General features: G+C 44.0%; 1 protein-coding gene and 1 long non-coding RNA gene across 2 annotated transcripts in view; both read left to right on the top strand.

Annotated features, from left to right (window-relative positions):
- Nucleotides 1–7,944: 7,944 nt before the first annotated feature.
- ATP8A2 (ATPase phospholipid transporting 8A2) overlaps nt 7,945–20,100 on the top strand; it is a 652,386-nt gene continuing 640,230 nt past the window's right edge. Inside the window, exon 1 of the mRNA XM_027821585.3 lies at nt 7,945–8,076. Within this exon, the coding sequence (XP_027677386.3) occupies nt 8,001–8,076 (76 nt within the window). The 5' untranslated portion in view covers nt 7,945–8,000. The remainder of the gene's footprint in view (nt 8,077–20,100) is intronic.
- On the top strand, nt 9,850–11,931 carry LOC122463174. Its single transcript, XR_006286277.1, has 2 exons — nt 9,850–10,779; nt 11,810–11,931. It is a non-coding gene; the product is annotated as an uncharacterized LOC122463174 (long non-coding RNA).

The raw sequence follows: 20,100 nt of genomic DNA, 5'->3' as shown, positions 1-20,100 counted from the left end.
TCTAAGCCAGGGGTTCTCAAACTTCATTGCACCACGACCCGCTTCTGGCAACAAAAATTACTACACGACCCCAGGAGGGGGGACCGAAGCCTGAGTCTGCCTAATTTGCGAAGTCAAAGTCAAAACCTGAGTCCCACTGCCCTGGGTGGGGAACGGGTCAAAGTTGAAGCCCAAGGTCTTCAGCCCCGTCAGGGGGCCTGTAACTTGAGCCCTGCCACCTAAGGCTGAATCCCTCAGGCTTCAGCCCCAAGCCCCAGGAACTGCAGCAAGTCTAAGACAGCCCTGGCGACCTCACTTTGGGGTCCCAACCCACAGTTTGAGAACTGCTGCTGTAAGCTATAGAAATATTGTAAGTGCAAATAAAACTGACCATATCTTTCTTTTTCACTCCCTTATCCTTTCCATGATCAGAATTGTGAAATGTTCAGATGTGCACAATATATTGAAAAAAGAAAAGGAGTACTTGTGGCGCCTTAGAGACTAACCAATTTATTTGAGCATAAGCTCTCTGAAACAATATATTGATTTGTTCCAAAAGCTTTGTACTCTTCATGCTAGACAACTAATTGGACCAAATCTCAAAATCCTGATTCAGATTCACTTGTACTTTACTTAGGAAGCACTGAAGTGCTATGGCTGCATAATCAGGCCTGCAGCTGGTAGTGGAGGATGCAGAGGGAGGGAGTATGTGAGACATACACTGTGGAACTATCCATGGTGCTGTAGTTTCTCTTGGTTTTCATACAGAAGACACGTAGATTCCATATAGACTCATGTTTCTGTTTTCTTCCAGGCCTACACTGTGGGAACTATAGCAGCATAGGCCTGGAGCACAGATGCAGACTACAGGCTTGAAAGTGATTTTTCTGTTTGTGTAAGAACACCACCTGCCTGAGTGACAGTAGCTAAGTCGATAGAAGTACTCTTCAATTGACCTATCAGTGTCTATATAGGAGGTAGGCTGGAACAGCTCTGTCATGCAGGGTTGTGAATTTTTCACACCCCTGAGCATCACAGCTATGTTGACCTGAATTTGAAGTGTAGACCAGGCCTTTGTACCTATGGACTGTATGGGTATAATACGTTCATCCTGATGTCACTCATAAAAGCAATAATGTTTACTATATGGGACACAGGTAGCTCAGGAGATAAAGCACTGGACTGGGATTCAGGAAATCTGGGTTTCTATTTTCAGCTCTGTCACTGGCCCTCTGAACAACCAAGGGCAAGCACTTTCTCTCTGTGGGCTTCCCCCCTCCAATTGCAAAAAGGGAAGCAATGATACCTACCTCCTCTGTAAACACTTTGAGTCTATGAATGCAAAGCCCTTTATGAGAGCAGTATTCTTGCTATGCCTAACAAACACACTTCTGTACTGCAGTAGACATTCTCAGACATGAAAATAATCTCACTGTCATATACTAGAGTCACTTTGTAACAGTTTCCCACATAGCAGTGATGAGGGGGATCACTATACACTGTTCTCAAGTAATCCAAAACACTGAAAGAAGGCACTTAAATAAACTGGGCTTGGTAGAATATGGGGGGAAAACACTCTCAGTTGTCTCAAAACCATGTATTAGCCTAGTGGTTATGCTTTTCAATGAACCACCTTATGTGAAACACTACATTTTAAATTTTCCTATGTACATACATTTTTAAAATAATGGTAACTAATTGTTTTACTCTTGACTTACACTGACCTCTAGTGCCAACAACCTGACAGCTCTGAACAATTCTGAACATACAGTTAGAGAAGAGCTATTTCATTTATTGCAGTATGTAGCTTTCCCTGAATATGTCTGTATTTAAAAATTAGTCACTCACTAAAAGATGTTTCGAATGTCTGATTATATAAAAATCTGATACAGTGACACTTGCAGTTCTATTAGTTGCTTTATAGTCACTCTTTAGCATGTAATATATGAAGGGCCTAACTTTTCCTCTGCCTTGTTTTTTGTATAGCCCTCTACAACAATATTTAACCAATTAGAATGGTTGCATTTTACATCTGCTTTGCACTCCCTTTGCACTGGTGTTGATGACAACACAGCATACAAGGCAGTCTCACACTTGTATTTCCTGCATTTTAATAGAGGTCTAAGAAAATGACTGGAAATGGTGAAAACACATCTAATACACAATCATTATCTAACAAAATCCAAATCCACTTTGAAACTTATGCTTTTACTTAAATTCTTCAATTATTTAGCCCTTTTCTTTTTTGTTTCAGGTAATTAATTTTTTGTTCAGTACTATTCAGTCCTTATGCTTTTCAACATTCCAAGTTTATATCTCATATTACTTATAAAACAGATGTTAAAACAAGCCATTAACACTCTTCAGAACATAAACATTTAAAAAATAAAATTATATGCACAATTCAGAATCCTGCCACCTAGAGGGCATCTCCTGCAGTTCTTATTCAGTATTATGTATAGCTCTCTGCCTAAACCATTTCTAAGGGCTTGTCTACACATGGAGTTATTTAAGAGTAGCTAGTGTGCTTTAAATTCACCTCCCATCTTAATCCAAAGTAACCTTCTTGTGTACACAAGCCCTGATAGTCACCACCACAGTATCTAAGGCCCTGACTACACTAGAAAAAATAGTACCAGTTATTCAACAGTGGTGTGGTTGCACTGTTCAAGTGTTAGAGTAGAAAGGGGTCAGAGTTTTGGTGGGGGTGTTTTCATCATGTCATGAAAACCTGCAGTTCAACTGTTTTTCAATAATGTATTGTTAAACATTTTCCCCTGCTTTTTATTTATTTAATTTTTCAGTTATGCAAAATTATGGGTTTTAAGTATTTTCCCTATTTTTTATCAATTTAAATGTTCATATTTGCAGGAAATTATGGGGCATCAGACAAATATTTGATGACAGATGTTGAGATTAAAAAAATTAAACTTTATAATTGGTACAACACAAATTGTCAACATCACATATCAAAATGTACACAGTAAATATCCTTAAATCAAACTAAGTTTTCAAGCAGCATTTTTCATTTTCTTTCTATCTTTAAATGCCAGCTGTTATCAATGGAAATATTTTTTCATCAGTTTGTGTGAGTATGGTGAAATCGACATTTACTGACAATAATCTAACCCTTCCAAGCCTAATTATATATGGCTATGGATGTTATTTAATGCTCTGCCTTGGAAAATAGATCTTATAATCTAGCCATTAAAAGTGATTTTTGCAAAGCATTTCTTTGTTACTGCTGACATCAGTAAAACAGAAAGCCTAGTGAGCCATTCATTACATTGACATAGCTTTTTTACATGAGCAGACATATTCTGAGGTTGTTATTACATTTAAATTTAACTCATGTTTTACATCTTTCTTATTGAATAGATAACTGGTATAACTGTGTGTCACATTGTCTGGAGACAGGTTTCACAGTGCGTCACGGAGTCCCTGGGCGATGGTCTGGAACTGCTCCCTATGAAGCCAGTCAGGACTCTGGTGAAGTCTCCTCTCTGCGAGCAGACTGTCTTCAGGGCAAAAAGCTCACGCAGCTTCCACCTTCCTGCGTCTGACCTTGGAGCATTCAGCATCCTCTGCCCCTCCGTGCGCTTCCCACAGCAAGTCTGCCCAGGCAGAGTCCTGGGGAAGCCAGAGGGTCCTGCACCCCAGCTTTGCAGTCAGATGTGACTCTTAGCCAGCCAGTAAAACAGAGGTTTATTAGATGACAGGAACATGGTCTAAAATAGAGCTTGTAGGTGCAGAGAACAGGACCACTCAGCCAGGTCCCTTTTGGGGGGCAGTGAGCCAGACAACCACATCTCCACTTCACTCCACATCCCCAGCCAGCCCAAACTGACTCACCCTCCACTCCCTCCTCCTCTGGGCTTTGTCCCTTTCCCGGGCCAGGAGGTCACCTGATTCCTTTGTTCTCCAACCCTTTAGCTATCACCTTGCAGGGGGGAAGGGTCCAGGCCATCAGTTGCCAGGAGACAGAGTGTCGGCCATTTATGTAAACTGGCCCTTTGCTCTGCAACAATTACACCCCCTTATCCCACCACCTAGAAACTTAAGAAATGCATATGGGAAACTGAGGCACCCCTACAGTATTCAGAGGAAACATTAAGAACAGTCCCACCTCGTCACAGAGTGGTAGCCGTGTTAGTGTGTATCAGCAGAAAGAACGAGGAGTACTTGTGGCACCTTAGAGACTAACAAATTTATTTGAGTATAAGCTTTCGTGGGCTAAAGCTCACTTCATCAGATGCATGCAGTGGAAAAAATAGTAGGAAGATATATATATATACAGAGAACATGAAAAAATGGGGGTTGCCATACCAACTCTTAACGAGACCAATCGATTAAGGTGGGCTATTATCAGCAGGAGATAAAAAAACCTTTTGTCGTAATAATCAGGATGGCCCATTTCAAACAGTTGACAAGAAGGTGTAAATAACAGTAGGGGGAAAATTAGCATGGGGAAATAGTTTTTAGTTATTGTAATGACTCATCCACTTCCAGTCTTTATTCAAGCCTAATTTAATGGTGTCCAGTTTTCAGATTAATTCCAGTTCTGCTGTTTCTCATTGGAGTCTGTTTTTGAAGGGTTTTTTTTTTTTGAATAATTGCGACTTTTAGGTCTGTAATTGAGTGTCCAGGGAGGTTGAAGTGTTCTCCGACTGGTTTTTGAATGTTATAATTCTTGACGTCTGATTTGTGTCCATTTATTCTTTTGCATAGAGACTGACCAGTTTGGCCAATGTACATGGCAGAGGGGCATTGCTAGCACATGATTACATATATCACATTGGTAGACGTGCAGGTGAACGAGCCTCTGATAGTGTGGCTGGTGTGTTTAGGTCCTATGATAGTGTCCCTTGAATAGATATCTGGACAGAATTGGCAATGGGCTTTGTTGCAAGGATAGGTTCCTGGGTTAGTGGTTTTGTTGTGTGGTGTGTGGTTGCTGGTGAGTATTTGCTTCAGGTTGGGGGGCTGTCTGTAAGAGAGGACCTGCACATCTACAATGTGATACATGCCATCATGTGCCAGAAATGCCCCTCTGCCATGTACATTGGCCAAACCGGACAGTCTCTACACCTCTTTATGGGTGTGAGAGGCAATTAGCATAGTCTTAGTATACTTAATATTTATTATAGTAGTGTCCCACAATGGCCCATTTAGTTTTGATAGGCCTTCTTGATGGTTAGACGATCCCTTCTGACTCAAAAGTTCAGAGCAAACTTTTTTTACAGTCATAAAGCAAAACAATTAAATATTACCTTATAGCTTGTGATAAAGATGTTGTAAGTGAGACTAATGCACGCATCAACTTACAAGCATTTCATAGTCTAAACATGTTATAAGTTCAATACCTGTTTTAACCATACTAACACACAGGTGACCTGGACTGGTTTCCAGCAATGAATTTGTCAGTATTCAGCTGAGGCCTAAAGCCTTGGCAAGAGTTGGCACCAGGTCTGCCAGCATCACACTGTGTATTTTGCAAAATTCAAAGAATTGCAGCATACGATCTAGCAACCATATAAGTCAATTCATGTAGCTCCCCTCTTGTGTTTCCCCTTATTTGTATATGTAATTAATAATTTCTACCTGTTAAATTTAACCTTGTCCCTAAGCATTGTCCCTATTTTCTTTCAGGTTTCCCAGGCATAGATTCCTAGTCTTCCATTGTTTCACCTTTACTATACTCACAATACTTTTCTCCACATGCCTATTCTTCATTATTCAAAAATTATCTGAAATGTCTTGGTTCGACTGCTGATGAACACTTGAGTCCATTGAAAAAGTTCCGTTGATTTCAATGGGCTTTGAACAGGTCCTAAATAAAAAATTAAAAAGACACCGAAGTTTCCAAATGTTTGTCTCTTTTTTTTGTCTCCATCATTTAGGTTTTTGTTTTTCCATTTCCACTACAACTCGCATACTACCATAGTAGCATACCTTCTTTGTTTCAAGCTTCAAGACAAGATCAGTCTCACAGCTACAAATAACTGTGAGACTGATATATTGTGGAATCAAAGATCTCCATAGATGTAGACAAATCTATGAGGAGTTTACTGGATCATCTGAGAGACTGCATTTGGTGTATGTATATATTAGTGTTTCTGTGTATGGCTCTAACATTTTACTGATGCCCAGAAATTGCATATCTTTGGGCAAGTCCACCATCAGTGTATAAAAATTCCATGTTGCTCCAAATGAGACCATAGCTATTTTATACATTTGTTTAAGTTTAACAAAATATACCTCCAATAAACAATCTTGAAGTAATTTTCTCTAGGATGCTACAACTAGTAAATGCTGCCTTTTTGACCTCTTTAAAGTGGGTGATGAATGATTTGACAGGCACCTCTTTACTCCAACATATCCTTTTCAGCATGCTGTTTTTGAGCTCACCCATGTAACTGAGAGTGAAATTTGGCCCTGCAATGTAGAGTCTGTTGAAAACTGCTACTGACAGTCACTATCTCTTAGAATTGAGGAGAGGGAAGCCATCCAATGGGAGTTATGTGGGTTCAGAGCCACTCAAAATCAGGCTACTGATCAGGTGACTAAATATGAATTGAGGTGCCTAGTTTAAAAATTTTGGCTGAAGTGACTTTGTTTTTTATTTTCCTCCTAGCCTTGGCTATCTTTGGTACCTCTGTGCTGTAAACATTTGCACAACATACTGAAGAAATAAAATGTTATGTACTGTAAAAGGTAAGCAATATTAGGATTAATATTTTTCTTAATTTACTTATCCTTGATTTACTTGGTGGTTACATCTATGTAAGAAATACATATTTTGGATAAACTCTGTTTATAAACTGGAAGGAGGTGTGCAGTTTGCTGCACAGGAGAAGGATGGTTTCTGAATGACTGAAGGTACATTCTTAGGAGTCAGGAGATCTGGGTCCTTGGCCTGGCTTTGCTGTAGACTTTCCTGTACAATCTAAGGCCAATCACTTATTTCTGTGTGGGGATAATTCTCCATTGAATTGAACCTTGTGCAAATTAAGTTGTAAGTCGATATGAGATCACAACAGTAGTACTTTGCTCAAGCACAAATGGCTACCTGAGGTGCAAGGCAGCAGAGAATCAGTCAGATTCCTCTGTACTATCTATGAAATAGGCCAGTAATGTATACATACCTCCCTGTATTGCTGTGAAGCATTAGATTCTTCTACCATAGTGATGAGTGCAATAACTGGGTATTTTTACAAAGCATCCTGAGCTTCTTGTGACAGGTGCTATACATTATTTTTATTAATAGCAATAGCATGGGTAGTAAAGAATTGGCTCTATATCGTGCCTTCGATTTTTCCACAATGCTCCTGTTGCCTTGAGTGCCTGACCTTGGTGAACAGTGTGATGTCCCTTGTGATAATGCAGCGCTCATATTTCGAAAAATAACTCTTAAAAAAAAAAAGACACATGGCTTTGTTGCATTAGCTGAGTGAGTCATGCCCAGCCAAGGCTGGAGGTTCATCCAGGCACTTGATAGTTTTATCTCACTGCCAGGAGCAGGCCTCTCTCCAGGCCGGCATCCCCAGGGGGCTGCTTTCACGTTGTGATTGCCTCCTGCGCAGTGCCCAGCCACACTGTGTGTGGACAAGAGCCTTGCACCCATGTTGCCGCCCTGGTCTTGCCCCCACTGAAGTGCATGGGGACAGGATCGGGCCTACGTTGCCAAATGGCTGTCACTGGGGGCTCCAGCCCTGACCAGAGCACGGGGCAGCCCCTGCCACCCGCTGACACTAGGCAGACACCCCCCCCCCCGGCCATAACGCCCCCATGCAAAGGCATCTCTCGCCCTGCGCCCTCCTGCGGGCTCGCGGCTCCAGCTCAGCTCCCCCGCCCGAGCTCCCGTCCCGCGCAGCCGGGCCAGAGGTGGCGGCAGCAGAAGCGGCGCGCGCCGGTTCCCCGGGCCGCTGCCTTCGCCGGGGCCTGCGGCCGTCGCCCCCGCCCGGCGGCGCGTGTCCCCCCGCGCGGCGCCCGCGCCGCTGGGCGCGCCCGGCGGCAGCATCATGCCGAGCAGGGCTGGCCTGGGCAAGGCGCTGAGGATGTCTCTGCAGAGGAAGTCCAGGATCCATTCCGCGGCTGGTAAGGGAGGAGGGGCGGGGGCGCGAGGATGCCCCGCCGCCTGGGGGGGGGCAGGTCTGGCGGATGAGGGGGAACCTCCGCCTGTTACCTACCCCCGACCGTCGCGCAGCAGCCGCCTTGTCCTCTTTCTCTTGGCTGCGGGGGGGTGGGGGTGGTTGTTGTTAATACCCTGCAGCTTGACGTTAGCTGTCAAGCTAATTTATAGCAGTTGCCAATTTAATGACACACAGTAGCAGCGGGAATCCTGTTCAGGCTTAGACACCCCCCCCCCCAGCCCAGGGCAGGCAATGAGCGCATTGATTCGGGGTACAATCATCTCCCCTTTTGCTGGGGGAAAGGATAGGGGAAGCCACAGTTCTCTCCGCAGCAGCGGTTTCGCGGTGTGCTTTTGATGCCGTCTCCCGGCTGGGTGCCTTTGTTTGCTCTGGTGCAGTGTTGTTGCATATGGGACTTGTGCAAGGGCTTGCTGCAGTCTGCAGAGCTACGAGCAGGTCACAGCGCTGCAGGTTCGGGTGGGTGTGTAATAGCCTCCCCGCTGCACACAGTATGAACACACACACACACACACACACTCCAATAGATCCGCACAACACACAAATACACACACAACACAAGACAATACACTGGCTCTGCCATACCGAGAACACATAATCGTACATCCAAAATCGCACAAACAACACATAGAATATCAAGGTTGGAAGGGACCTCAGGAGGTCATCTAGTCCAACCCCCTGCTCAAAGCAGGACCAATCCCCAATTTTTGCCCCAGATCCCTAAATGGTCCCCTCAAGGATTGAACTCACAACCCTGGGTTTAGCAGGCTAATGCTCAAACCACTGAACTATCCCTCCCTCCCTAAACTGCACCAACACACCAAGACAAAGTCTATGCAAACATACACATGATGCATATGAGCTTTGGTAACCTGAATTGTCTTTCATAACGATGATCCCTCCCCGTGTACGCTATGAAGCGTGAGTTAAGCAGTGAGTGTGGAGAATCTGGGGCTCATAGAAAGGATGCTGCCCTTTAGACATAACATAGCTAAGGACATGTTCTCTAGGTTCAGAAGCTGTGTAATCAGTGCCACCCTCTGTTTTTGATGGTTTGTTTTAGGCAGAGGAATTCCTTATGTGCCTATAAAATTCTTTTATTTCCTGTAGTGGGGAGTGGGGAGGGGATGAGGTAAGTATTCTTTTTACTGGAGATAAACCAGCAAGCACATTCATAAGTGAATGTGCTTGCACTGAAACTCTGATCATGATTGGAGAAATCTTAATGCAGGCACTGGTCAATAAAGGGACAGTAAAAAGAAAAGGAGTACTTGTGGCACCTTAGAGACTAACAAATTTATTTGAGCATAAGCTTTCCTGAGCTACAGCTCACTTAGTAGTTACTGGAACTTCACTTGTGCCTTCACTTGCATAGGATGAAAGTCAACTTTATTGCAATATGCCATTTGATATAACTGTAGGATTGCCTAGGGGTGGATTATAAAATTTCCTAAAATGTCCATGTAGGTGAATTCGTTTAATCTGCTTCATAAGAAAGTAGAGGAAACTAGAATAATTTGGGGTGAAATCTTGGCTCCACTGAATCCCCAATGAAAAGGTTCCCATTCTGATCTCACTTATTCCAGTCTTACTGTATTATATACCTTCAATAGCCTCAGTGGAGGTACTTCTGATTTAATCCTTGTTTACACCCAGGTTTAAACTGGTGCAACTTTTATGTCTGGACAAGGCTTTACACTGGTGTGAGAGCAGAATTAGGCCTTGTCTGCAGAGTTTTGTTCACAAAAGTCAGCTTTCACCGACAAAACAGTGGAGGTGTACACACTACATAGCTTTCGCCGTTGACAAAAGTCTCTTCCTTTGCGGATATAATAAAACCACCTCAGGGAGAGGTGTAGAGCTTTTTGTGGGAAAGTTAGATAGACAAAGTGTCAGTGTAGACACTGTGCTTGGTTATGTTGCTGTAAATGACCTCCAGGAGATGTGCCACAATGCCAATCCTGACCGCTCTGGTCAGCAGTTCGAACTCCGCTGCGCTGCACCCAGGTCACAAGCATCCGCCCCATCCCTTTTAAAGGACAGGAAATTTTTGAAATTCCACTTTGTTTCCTTGGTGTGGAGGGCTCATTCCCACATTTTCCCACGGCAACTCCACACAGCAAATGCTCTCCCATTTGGAGCTCACCTGAGTTGTTGGATCTGCTCGCTCTGTGGGGAGTGGAGGCTGTGCAGTTCCAACTCCGCTCCAGCAGTAGGAACTTCAGTACCTATGGTCAGATTTCTCGTGGCATGTTGGATAAGGGCTATGAACGGGACACGCATCAGTGCCGTGCGAAGATAAAGGAGCTGAGGCAGGCATACCAGAAGACAAGGGAGTCAAACCGTAGCTCTGATGCTGCATCAAAGACCTGCCACTTCTATAAGGAGCTGGATGCCATCCTTAGTGGCAACTCCACCTCCACTGCCAAGAGCCCCAGGGATACTTCAGGAGGGTTGGAGACAGTGGACAGCAGACTCAACCCCAAGGACAAAGTGGTGGACGAGGAAGTGGAGTTGAAGGACAAGATGGGACAGGTGACAGGGTCGTCCAGTACCGAGGCGAGCCAGGACGTCTTCTTGACCCTGGACGGTTCGAGCCAGTCCTAGCAATCCATCTCTGGTGTGCATGATTCAGGAGAGGGGAGCTCAGGTAAGTTATCTTTTTGAGTAGATGCTGCTTGGTTATATGAGGTAGAGCTGTCCTTTGCTTTGTTTTATGCTAGAAGTGGGTTAAGGGATAGAAATGTACAAGACTAGCTGTGTTTGCCTGTGCTTCACGTTTCCCTGTGCAGCTACGCAGTGGGTCGGAACAGTGTTAATACACAAGATTTAATGGGAATCATCCAGAGATCTCTCTAGGACAGTGGTTCTCAAGCTGTGGGTTGGGACCCCAAGTAGGTCACAACCCCATTTTAATGGGGTTGCCAAGGCTGGTGTTGGCCCTGGGCCCCAGCAAGTCTGAAGCCCAACCCCACCGCCCAGGGCTGAAGCCCAAGCCCCACTGCCTAGGGCTAAGGTTTCATGCTCCCTGCCCAGGGCAGAATTCCTTGGGCTTCAGCTTTGGGCCCCCCCGCCAGGGGTGGTGGGGCTCAGGCAGGCTCAGTCTTCGGTCCCCTCTCCTGGGGTCGTGTAGTAATTTTTATTGTCAGAAGGGGGTTGAAGTTTTGAGAACCGCTGCTCTAGGAAACTTTCCTGGAGGTACTTGCTAATCCTCCGCCGAAGGTCCCTTGGCAGAGCTGTTTTGTTCCTGCCCCCTGTTGCAGGAAACGTTCCTGCTCCAATTGGCAATCCCTTGTGCAGGGCCCAAAGTGGCACAAAGGCAAGCAGCATAGGGAACCGGTCTGAAGCCACACACATGCAAGAGATGTACTCTTTCATACTTGCTTATCCTCAGGAGTGAGATTTTGGCTTCAAGGACCCTTGCCCGTGGAAAATGGTGGCAGAATTTACAATTTTGTCCCTAGTCGCTTGCAGTGATCCTGTTAAAAGAACACCATGACCCTTTTCCCCATATTGAGGCCCTCCCCCACCCGTGGCCAAACTCACCATATGTTGGGCATTTGCTGAGCTGTGTGCCTGTCAAGGGACAGTGAGAAAGAGGTGTATTTTACTATTATGATTCGATGCTGTGAGTGCAGTAACAGGCATGCTTTTGTTTATTGTTTCTTGTGTTTCTGCAGATGTGGCCTTCAGGGAAACCCCCTACACACTGGTGGAGCTTGTCTGCCACATAAGGAAGTGACCGAGGTGGAACAAGGAGGACGTGTTTCGGGAGGTGCCCCAATCCTCTGATGAGGCGAAACAAGAACACAGGGTGTGAGAGAGACAGTTAATGAAAATTTTAAAATAGATAGGCAGGAGAGGAAGGAGAGCCAGAAGCAAATTTTAGTGGGCCAGGAGCAGGTGATAAAAGTGATGGAGGAGGAAACAGAGATGTTGAAGTCCCTAATCATGCTGCAGGCAGAATACATGAGTTCTCACCCCACCGCCCATCCAGAACGGCTTGCCATGCCCTCCCCAAACTCCTCCCACACATTCCTTGCAGCTTCCCATCCTGTCCCAGTATCCCGTTCACTCCACCCCTTCGGACAGCTTCCAGAATGCTAGCTGGAGTTACACACAGCTATGGGAGACTTCATCAGTAGAGTGCCCTTCACTGTTATCTCCCTTTCCAGCAAGCATTTTCTGTGTGTTGTTAATTGGTATTTAATAAAAAATACTCTCTGAAAGATGATAATCAATCTTTATTTGTCTCCTACACACGGTGGTTGCTGCTGGAATTAATACTCAGTGGTGATTGGTACATTTGCAGACTACAAATCACAGGAAGCAGTCATCAAAATTTTCATGCAAGGCAGCAAGTTAACAAATCATAGGAGAAGGCTTTATAGAAAGACACATGACTGGAGCTCATTGTCCAATTTATCTAAGTCATGCTGGACCCTATCCCTTTCCTACCCTACCCTACCTGATCATCATACTGCAATGATCAGCCACATTGTGTTCATAACAGTAACCACAACAGTAGAAAGCAGTGCAGGATCCATCCTTTCAGGCAGAGACAGTGGGCGCATAGTAAACGGGTCGCTGAAAAGTAACATGAAACGTAGTCCGAAGCCCATGGAATGATGAGACAGAAAAAACTGCATCACGGGACATTGAGCCCACACCCATGATGCTCTGTGATCCACTCTGCCTTCTCACAACTCCTAGCTGCAGAAGGTGGCGAGTTGCACAGTGGGATAGCTACTAACCAGGCGCTACTCTCGCTGTCAGTGCTGGAGCACCAACTGTGGACGCTCTCGACGGACAGAAGAAGCGTTCTGTGAACAGCACAAGTGATGTAATTAAACCAGTTTTTGATTGTTGGCGTGACTTGCATCGACAAAACTCTGTAGTGTAGACAAGGCCTTAGATGCTATTTAGAAAAGTGACACAAAGGTTGCTTGCTGAAGAGCTACAAAGTGTTACTATCATAATTGCTTGGTGAACGGGTCAATGACTTTTTATTTTGAGTATTTATCTGGAGGATGACAGAAAACTTTGAATAGTCACATGCATCACTTTTTCACTAAATGGACTAGACAATTTGCCCAGGAAAAGTTAACTATGCTGAATGGAACCAGCTATGCATTTTCACAGACAGGAACTGTCTGAGGCTACACACAGTCAGGATCAACTGAATTTCAAAGTTGTTTGTGTGATGGCATTGCAAAATGCAGGGACCCTTTCAGAAGCGATGGGATGTGTGTGTGGGTGTATCTTTTTGAATATATGGTCTGGATCTGGTAATCCTGTCTTGATCCATTGCTGTTCACACTTTCCTTAGTTACCACATTTCAGACCTTTTCCCTCTCACAGTTCAGCTCAGATAACAGAACATTTCCAACCTAAAAAGCACTGATTTTTATTTGCCTGTTGGTAAAAATTTAGCCCCATTTATTTTTATGGGGACTTTTCTTATTTTAATGTAAGCGGGGGAATAGTCCCGCTATTGTGGGGAACTTTCCTGGCTTCTGCATTACCCCGGTGAAGTGGGCTAGTGAAAGGATCTGAGTCCTCGCTCCCACTTCCTCTACCTAGTGGCCTTCCTGCCCTTGAAGACTCCTCTTCCACTCTCCTGTCTGGCAGAGTCCTCTTAACCCCAACAAGGCTGGGCCCAGGATTCCTGGGGGGCTTGACCTCCAACCCTGCTGCGGTCACCTAGGATAGGGGTTAGGGTGTCCCCGCTCCAGGGTGCTCTCTCTGCACTGGGCACTTCACTGACCATTACATACAGGTTAAAGCAAATGCAAGTTATTTAATCAATTAATTTTAAAAAGAATAAGGGAAAATGAGAAAGGTTAAAGGAAACACATCACCCCGCTCTGGGGCAGGGAACATCACAAACCGTGTCTCTGGAATGTCCGGGCAGTTCACAGTCTGTTCCGTGTAAGTCCCAGGCCTTCTTCTCAGGCCCTGGCTGTGCTGCAGGGATGCTGTGGGTTGGACACTTGCTCTGGTGGTGGCCACACGCTCTCAGGCTCTAAGTGGTAGGACCCTTCTGCCCAGTGTCGCCCCCACCCTGTCGGGGTTACGATCCATGCCTGGCCTGCAGAGCCTCTTGGCTGAGGCATCTCCCTGTGCTGGGCCCGCTGCCCAGGGTCCCCCTCGCTCTCCCCAGCTGCTCACCGCACCCAGCTCCAGACTGCTCCAGCCCCGCTCCACCACTCTGTCTCAGCACTGCTGCTGCTGCTGCTGCGGCTCTGCCTCCAGCTCCCTGGGCTGCTTCTCTGGCTTCTCTGGCTCCTCTGGCTCTGGTTGCTGCAGCTCTCCTCCCAGGGCAAGTCTGCTCTCTCTGGGCTGTGCCTCTGGCTTTGGGGCTGCAGCTCTGCTCCCAGGACTGGGTCTTCTCTCTCTGGATCTGGCACAGCTCTGCTCCCCAGCTCAGCTCGGGCCCCTGCTTTCTCCTTAGCTCGGCCACACTCTGCCTGACCCAGGCAAATCCAGCTCGCATGGAGGACGGGACCTCCCTGGCCTCCTGACTCCCTGATTAGCCCGCCCGCCCTGTCATTCAGGCTGACCTGGAGCATTGGCCTCTCCCCATTGTTCCTGGGGGCTGTCAGTCTCAGGGTCCTGATTTTCCATCGACCCTTCCCCCTTTTTAGTACTGGGAGCTAGCCAACCAAAACACCCTCACTGAATGTTAGTAAGGGGGCAGCGGTCCCCTTACATTAAGGAGTTAACTTTTTGTCTAGAATATTCTCATTTTGATTCTTACAGACCGTAAAGTATTCTCTCTTTTTTTGAGTGTTTCAGTGACTTATAGCTGGACAGTGTGAAGCAAGTACATGTACTTTGAATAAATAGAAGGTGCCCTACTACACTAAATTGAAAAGACTTGTAGTGTGTCTAGTCATTTGCACTTGTGCTAAGTGGGTGTAAAGCACAACCAATCTATTTGGTAGCAGGGGTAGCACAGATGCAAATAACTACACAGAGTGCCAGGCAGTGGAGAGTCAGGCACGAGTGCATAGCCCCTCCTGCCACTCAAACAATTAGCCCCGTTGGCCAGTTATATGCATTTCTTCATTGATTTTTTAATTTTGTTTACTTTGCATATCTAAACCCTAATTGCAATGATGCGGTACCAGTTAGATCAGATTGATTAGATTTAAATTATTCTCTAAGAAGCCTCCAACTCTTTGCTTTTGGAGCCAAAGACATCAAAAGATGTACCTCTTCCTTTCCTTCCTGGCTCCTTAAGTTCACTAAAAATAAGCCATTGTCAATAATGCACTAGATGGTTGCAAAACAGGGTTTTGGATTTTTATTTTTAGGTCAGTAAAAATGTAGAGATCAAATGGATTAAAAATATATATCCTGTTATCATCCACTGTGGTCTATCCCCACAATCTTCAGTGGTATGACCGAAGTTGGAATGTACTCTGATAGAGAGGAAATTAGTCTTTCTTCTCAAGACTTTGAGAACTGAACTATAAATCTTGGATCTGTAGCACAAAACCATCAAGCTTACTGAAAATACTTTCCCCACTCTTCCTGAATTTCTTTTCTAAATATTTATTTCATTTGTTCATGTGAAGAATTTGGTCTTTCTTAATACAGTGGCCCAGAAACCTACTACATTCTGGTTGGTAAAGGCTGCTGCTCTTTACTTCATAAGAGAAATGCTGAGACTGATTATACTTAGATTGTAATCTCTTTTGGGCTGGCGACTATCTTTTTGTTCTGTGTTTGTACAGCATCTAGCACAGTGGGGTCCTGGTCCACGACTAGGGCTCCTAGGCACTGCCACAATTTAAATAATTAACTCTAATTATGCACAAAGTTCTGCTAAATGCACATAGTAAAAGGCTGAAATAGAGAAACTTTGTTCCTCTAATTGCTTTCATTTATGGTCATTTTACAGGTTACCTGTAATTCTAGTAGGTAAAATATTTTCAGATAGGAGTGTGATATTTAGGTTGACGTTGTCCCTTTTAGGAAATGACCTCACTAATTCTTTTTATTGTGAAGATCAGCTTCAGAAATAAGCACAATGAAGTCTGAGGCTAGGTCTTACTGCAGAGGTAACAAGTTATATACACTCAACTTTACTCTTCTCGAGTCCACATAGTTTGAGTGAGAGCAGCCACATTAGGTATGTCTATACTGCTCAGTTAACCCTGGGTTTGAAGGTGCTTTAAGTCTGGGCTAGTTTATCCAGCTGGAGGTGTGGGTAGACCCCAGACTCCACTTTAATGTGAACTGGAAACCATCCACTTTGCAGTGAGGACACAGATGAAATTACTTGAGTGCTGATAGTCCTCTAATGTCCTTCCCAAAATTCCCCCTGAAGGAAGGACAAGTTCTCTTGCAATTGATACAAGATTCCTGGAGGAATCTGGCACAAAGAACCATGGGATATGCCTCTCCCCACCCCGGATGCACACAGGCAAGTGCAGAAATGGTGAGGACACAGTAATGTGGGCAGGGCTTTGCTGTGGGAGTACTCACATGTAGGCTAGACTAACCCTGGTGCCAATCACGCAAGTTAACTATGCAGTGTAGACATATCCTGTGTGAAATAACACTCTAGCACAGTGGTTCTCAACTAGGGGTATGTGTACTCCTGGGGGTACACAGAGGTCTTCCAGGGGGTACATCAATTCATCTAGCTATTTGCCTAGTTTTAGAACAGGCTACATAAAAAGCACTAGCCAAGTCGATTAAAAACTAAAATTTCATACAGACAATGACTTGTTTATACACCTCTATATACCATACACTGAAATGTAAGTACAGTATTTATATTCCAATTGATTACTTTTATAATTATATGGTAAAATGAGGAAGTAAGCAATTTTTTAGTAATAGTGTGCTGTGACACTTGTATTTTTATGTCTGATTTTGTAAGTAGTTTTTAAGTGAGGTGAAACTTGGGGGTATGCAAGACAAATCAGACTCCTGAAAGGGGTACAGTAGTTTGGAAAGGTTGAGAGCCACTGCTGTAGCAGCCCGGAGTGATTGTGTTAGCAGCTGACAGGTTGTGCTCTCTTGAGCTGTAGCCTGTATCCCCTGGTGGGGCTAGCCAGCTTGAGTGAAATGCACCAGCATGCTTGAAGTAAGGATTTTTGTGTGTGGATGGGTCTCAGGTTATAACTCGAGTTAGCTGCAGCATAGACAAATCCTTACAAAGTGGGTCTGCAGGAGTACCAGTGGGAGTGTGAACTTCACTGCTATTCAAGTGAACAGCTCAATGGGAATTTCCCGCATGGACTGACCACAGGAACAAGCTCCTAAAATGGTTAGCATTTTGAACACCTAACCAAAGGCAAAGGCACTGCTTTAGTTTGTGACTGAACGTTAACAGCCAGTTTTTGTGACTGCTGGGCCCAAATTTAGAGGTATGGGTTTTCCTTAGCATTGATATGAGTTATACATGCACATCCAGAGAAGAATTTGTCGTACCCACGTTGCTTACCTATCACAGTGATAGATTGAGTAGAAATAATTAGGGATGACAGATAATTTGGCAAGGAGATTCAAGACAAATAACACCCCCAAACGGAAGTACACATATACACGGGAGCACACATACGCTTGAGCTGTCTGGTGGCAATTATATAAGTGTTATTGAACTCTGCATCTTCTTTTTATCCATGTTTAACTGGCACATTATTTAATATGATGAGCAGCTTATTCAATCAACATCAAAGGCCTGACCCCTATTCCATTAAGATCAATGAGAGTCTTGCCTGCTTTCAGTAATAACTGATGGTAAATTAACATATATGTTGCTTATGGTGTTGTAATGGTGTACACTAGTGTCTTGTTTTATAATATCACAAAGGGTAACACAATGCAGTCCATTCTCATGCAACATGTGATCTTACACAATTGTAAACTATAAGGAGAGAAAGGCTGGTCTAGTGATTAAGGCACCCGCCTAAGACTTAGGAGAGTTGGATTCAATTCATAGTTCCACCACAGTCTTCTTTTGTGGCCGTGGGTTAGTTTTGCTGTGCTTCAGTTCCCCATCTATAAAATTGGGATTGTAGTACTTCCCTACCTCACAAGGGTGTTGTGTGGTTAAGTACATGCAAGACTATGAGGTCATCAGATACTGTGGTGGGTGCAGGGGAGGGCTATATAAGTACCATAGATAGATAAGCATGTAGCATTTCCACACAATTCTGAATAGAATATTCAGACACCTTATATAGTCCTTCCTCTGCTTTGGCTTTAGTAACTCAAATATAAACAGCCAGATGTTCCAGTCTAAGCTTTCCCCCTAAGGTTGGCTGTTCCTAGGAATTGTTTTTCCTGCAGGACCTCTCTGTCCCAGCCCTAGTTCCTTATGTCAAGCTTGATAATTCAATGCCTTTTATAATTTGGTGAGAGCTAGCAAGGCTCACCTGCTAGTAGGACTTAAGAGTTTATCTTCATGAAGGGTTCAAGCACGTGACAGTAGGATGGTTCCAAGGAGCCCTGCATCTCTGTATAAGTACCTAGAATGTCAGCCATTTAAAACTGCCAAATAACAATTCATTTTCTGTAATGGAAAAACATTGTCTTTCCTAGAGAAAGATCTTAGGAGACTAGGAAACCGTATTAAGGAAGTTTTCATTGTAGAACTGTTGTAAGCTTTTTTGTTGTAAGCAGGTATGAAAGAAGTTGTATTCACCCTGGCTGTCAATAGAGTGAGGATTTTATATGTAAATGCCCAGTGTTTCAAAAAAGCCAGTGTGCCTAATTTTTTGTGGATTTCCAGCCTCAGACATTTTGGGTTTGCTGAGCTCCTGCAACTTCCACTGGCTTCAATTGGAGTTTGGGTACTCAGTACTTTTGAAAATTTGGCCCTAAGGTGTCTCAAGTTGAGCACCCAGAAACTGCAGCATTCAGAATTAGTAACCATGTCTGACATTTCAGCTTTTACACAAGATCTTTGCACTGTAGTGAAAGTTTGCTGAGACACTATGGTCCACTCTACCAGCATAGCAACCATTCTCAGTCCATTGAAGATGAGAATCCTCCTCCTGTGCATCTGATAAGCTGAAGAGTTTAGCTAAAACTGCACTCTGTGTAGCCTACACAAGTTGGCACTCTTAGCCAAGTCTGTTTTCCCTTTGACCTTTCTCCTGTGAACTATCATTCCAAATGGCACTCTCCAGGTCATTTTTATTGCTGCCAGCCTCCTAATATACAGTAATGTCTTAAGCTTTTAGGACAGCTGCAGTGTCACAGAAATTTGTATTTGATGTTTGTTTTTTTTTTCCTGTATCATGTTGCATTGTGGCATATTTGAATTAATTTTCACTAATATGTGGTAATGCAAATGTTAGAATACCAATTACTGACAATTATCCGCAGAACTTGAACAGCGGCTGTAGTACCTTACCTCTGTGAAGGAATGGTTAATCACTCCCCTTCTCAGCAGCACTACAAATGTTGCTGAAAAGGCATTGAAAAGTCAGCTGGGTATCTCTGCAGCAGCAGTAGCTTTCTTCTCCAGGGTCAGTCATTAATTAGATCTGACCTGTCCTTTGGATCAACATATATAAAGTGTTTTCCTTTCAGTTTACAATTACTGCATAATCTATTCCTTACCTGGCTGAGCCTTTCAGAGGAATTGCAAATGATAATTTACGTGAGAGCACGAGACCGCGGAAAGCTTTAGATCAGCAGCTCTCAACTAGAGCTGGTTGAAACTTTTTGGTTTGTTTTATTGAAAAATGGCCTTTTTTCCAAGATAATTTTCTGTGAAAAATTGCTGATGTGAAGTGTTGTGCCTTTTTTTCAGTAGTTTAAGAGAAATTGTTGAAAATATCAAAATGGTTGTCAATTTTTTTTGCTTTTCTGTAAACAAAATATTGTCTAGTGATTTTGATAAGGTTTTAGTTAGTTAGAAATTGCAAAAAAAATTCACAGAAAAACTGAGAAAATATGTTTCAGCACTGCACGCTTCAATGTGAAAACAAGTTAAACGTTT

The sequence above is a fragment of the Chelonia mydas genome, chromosome 1 (genome assembly GCF_015237465.2).
Source record: "Chelonia mydas isolate rCheMyd1 chromosome 1, rCheMyd1.pri.v2, whole genome shotgun sequence".
Classification (NCBI taxonomy): Eukaryota; Metazoa; Chordata; order Testudines; family Cheloniidae; genus Chelonia; species Chelonia mydas.
This window is presented reverse-complemented; position numbering and strand designations above follow the sequence as displayed.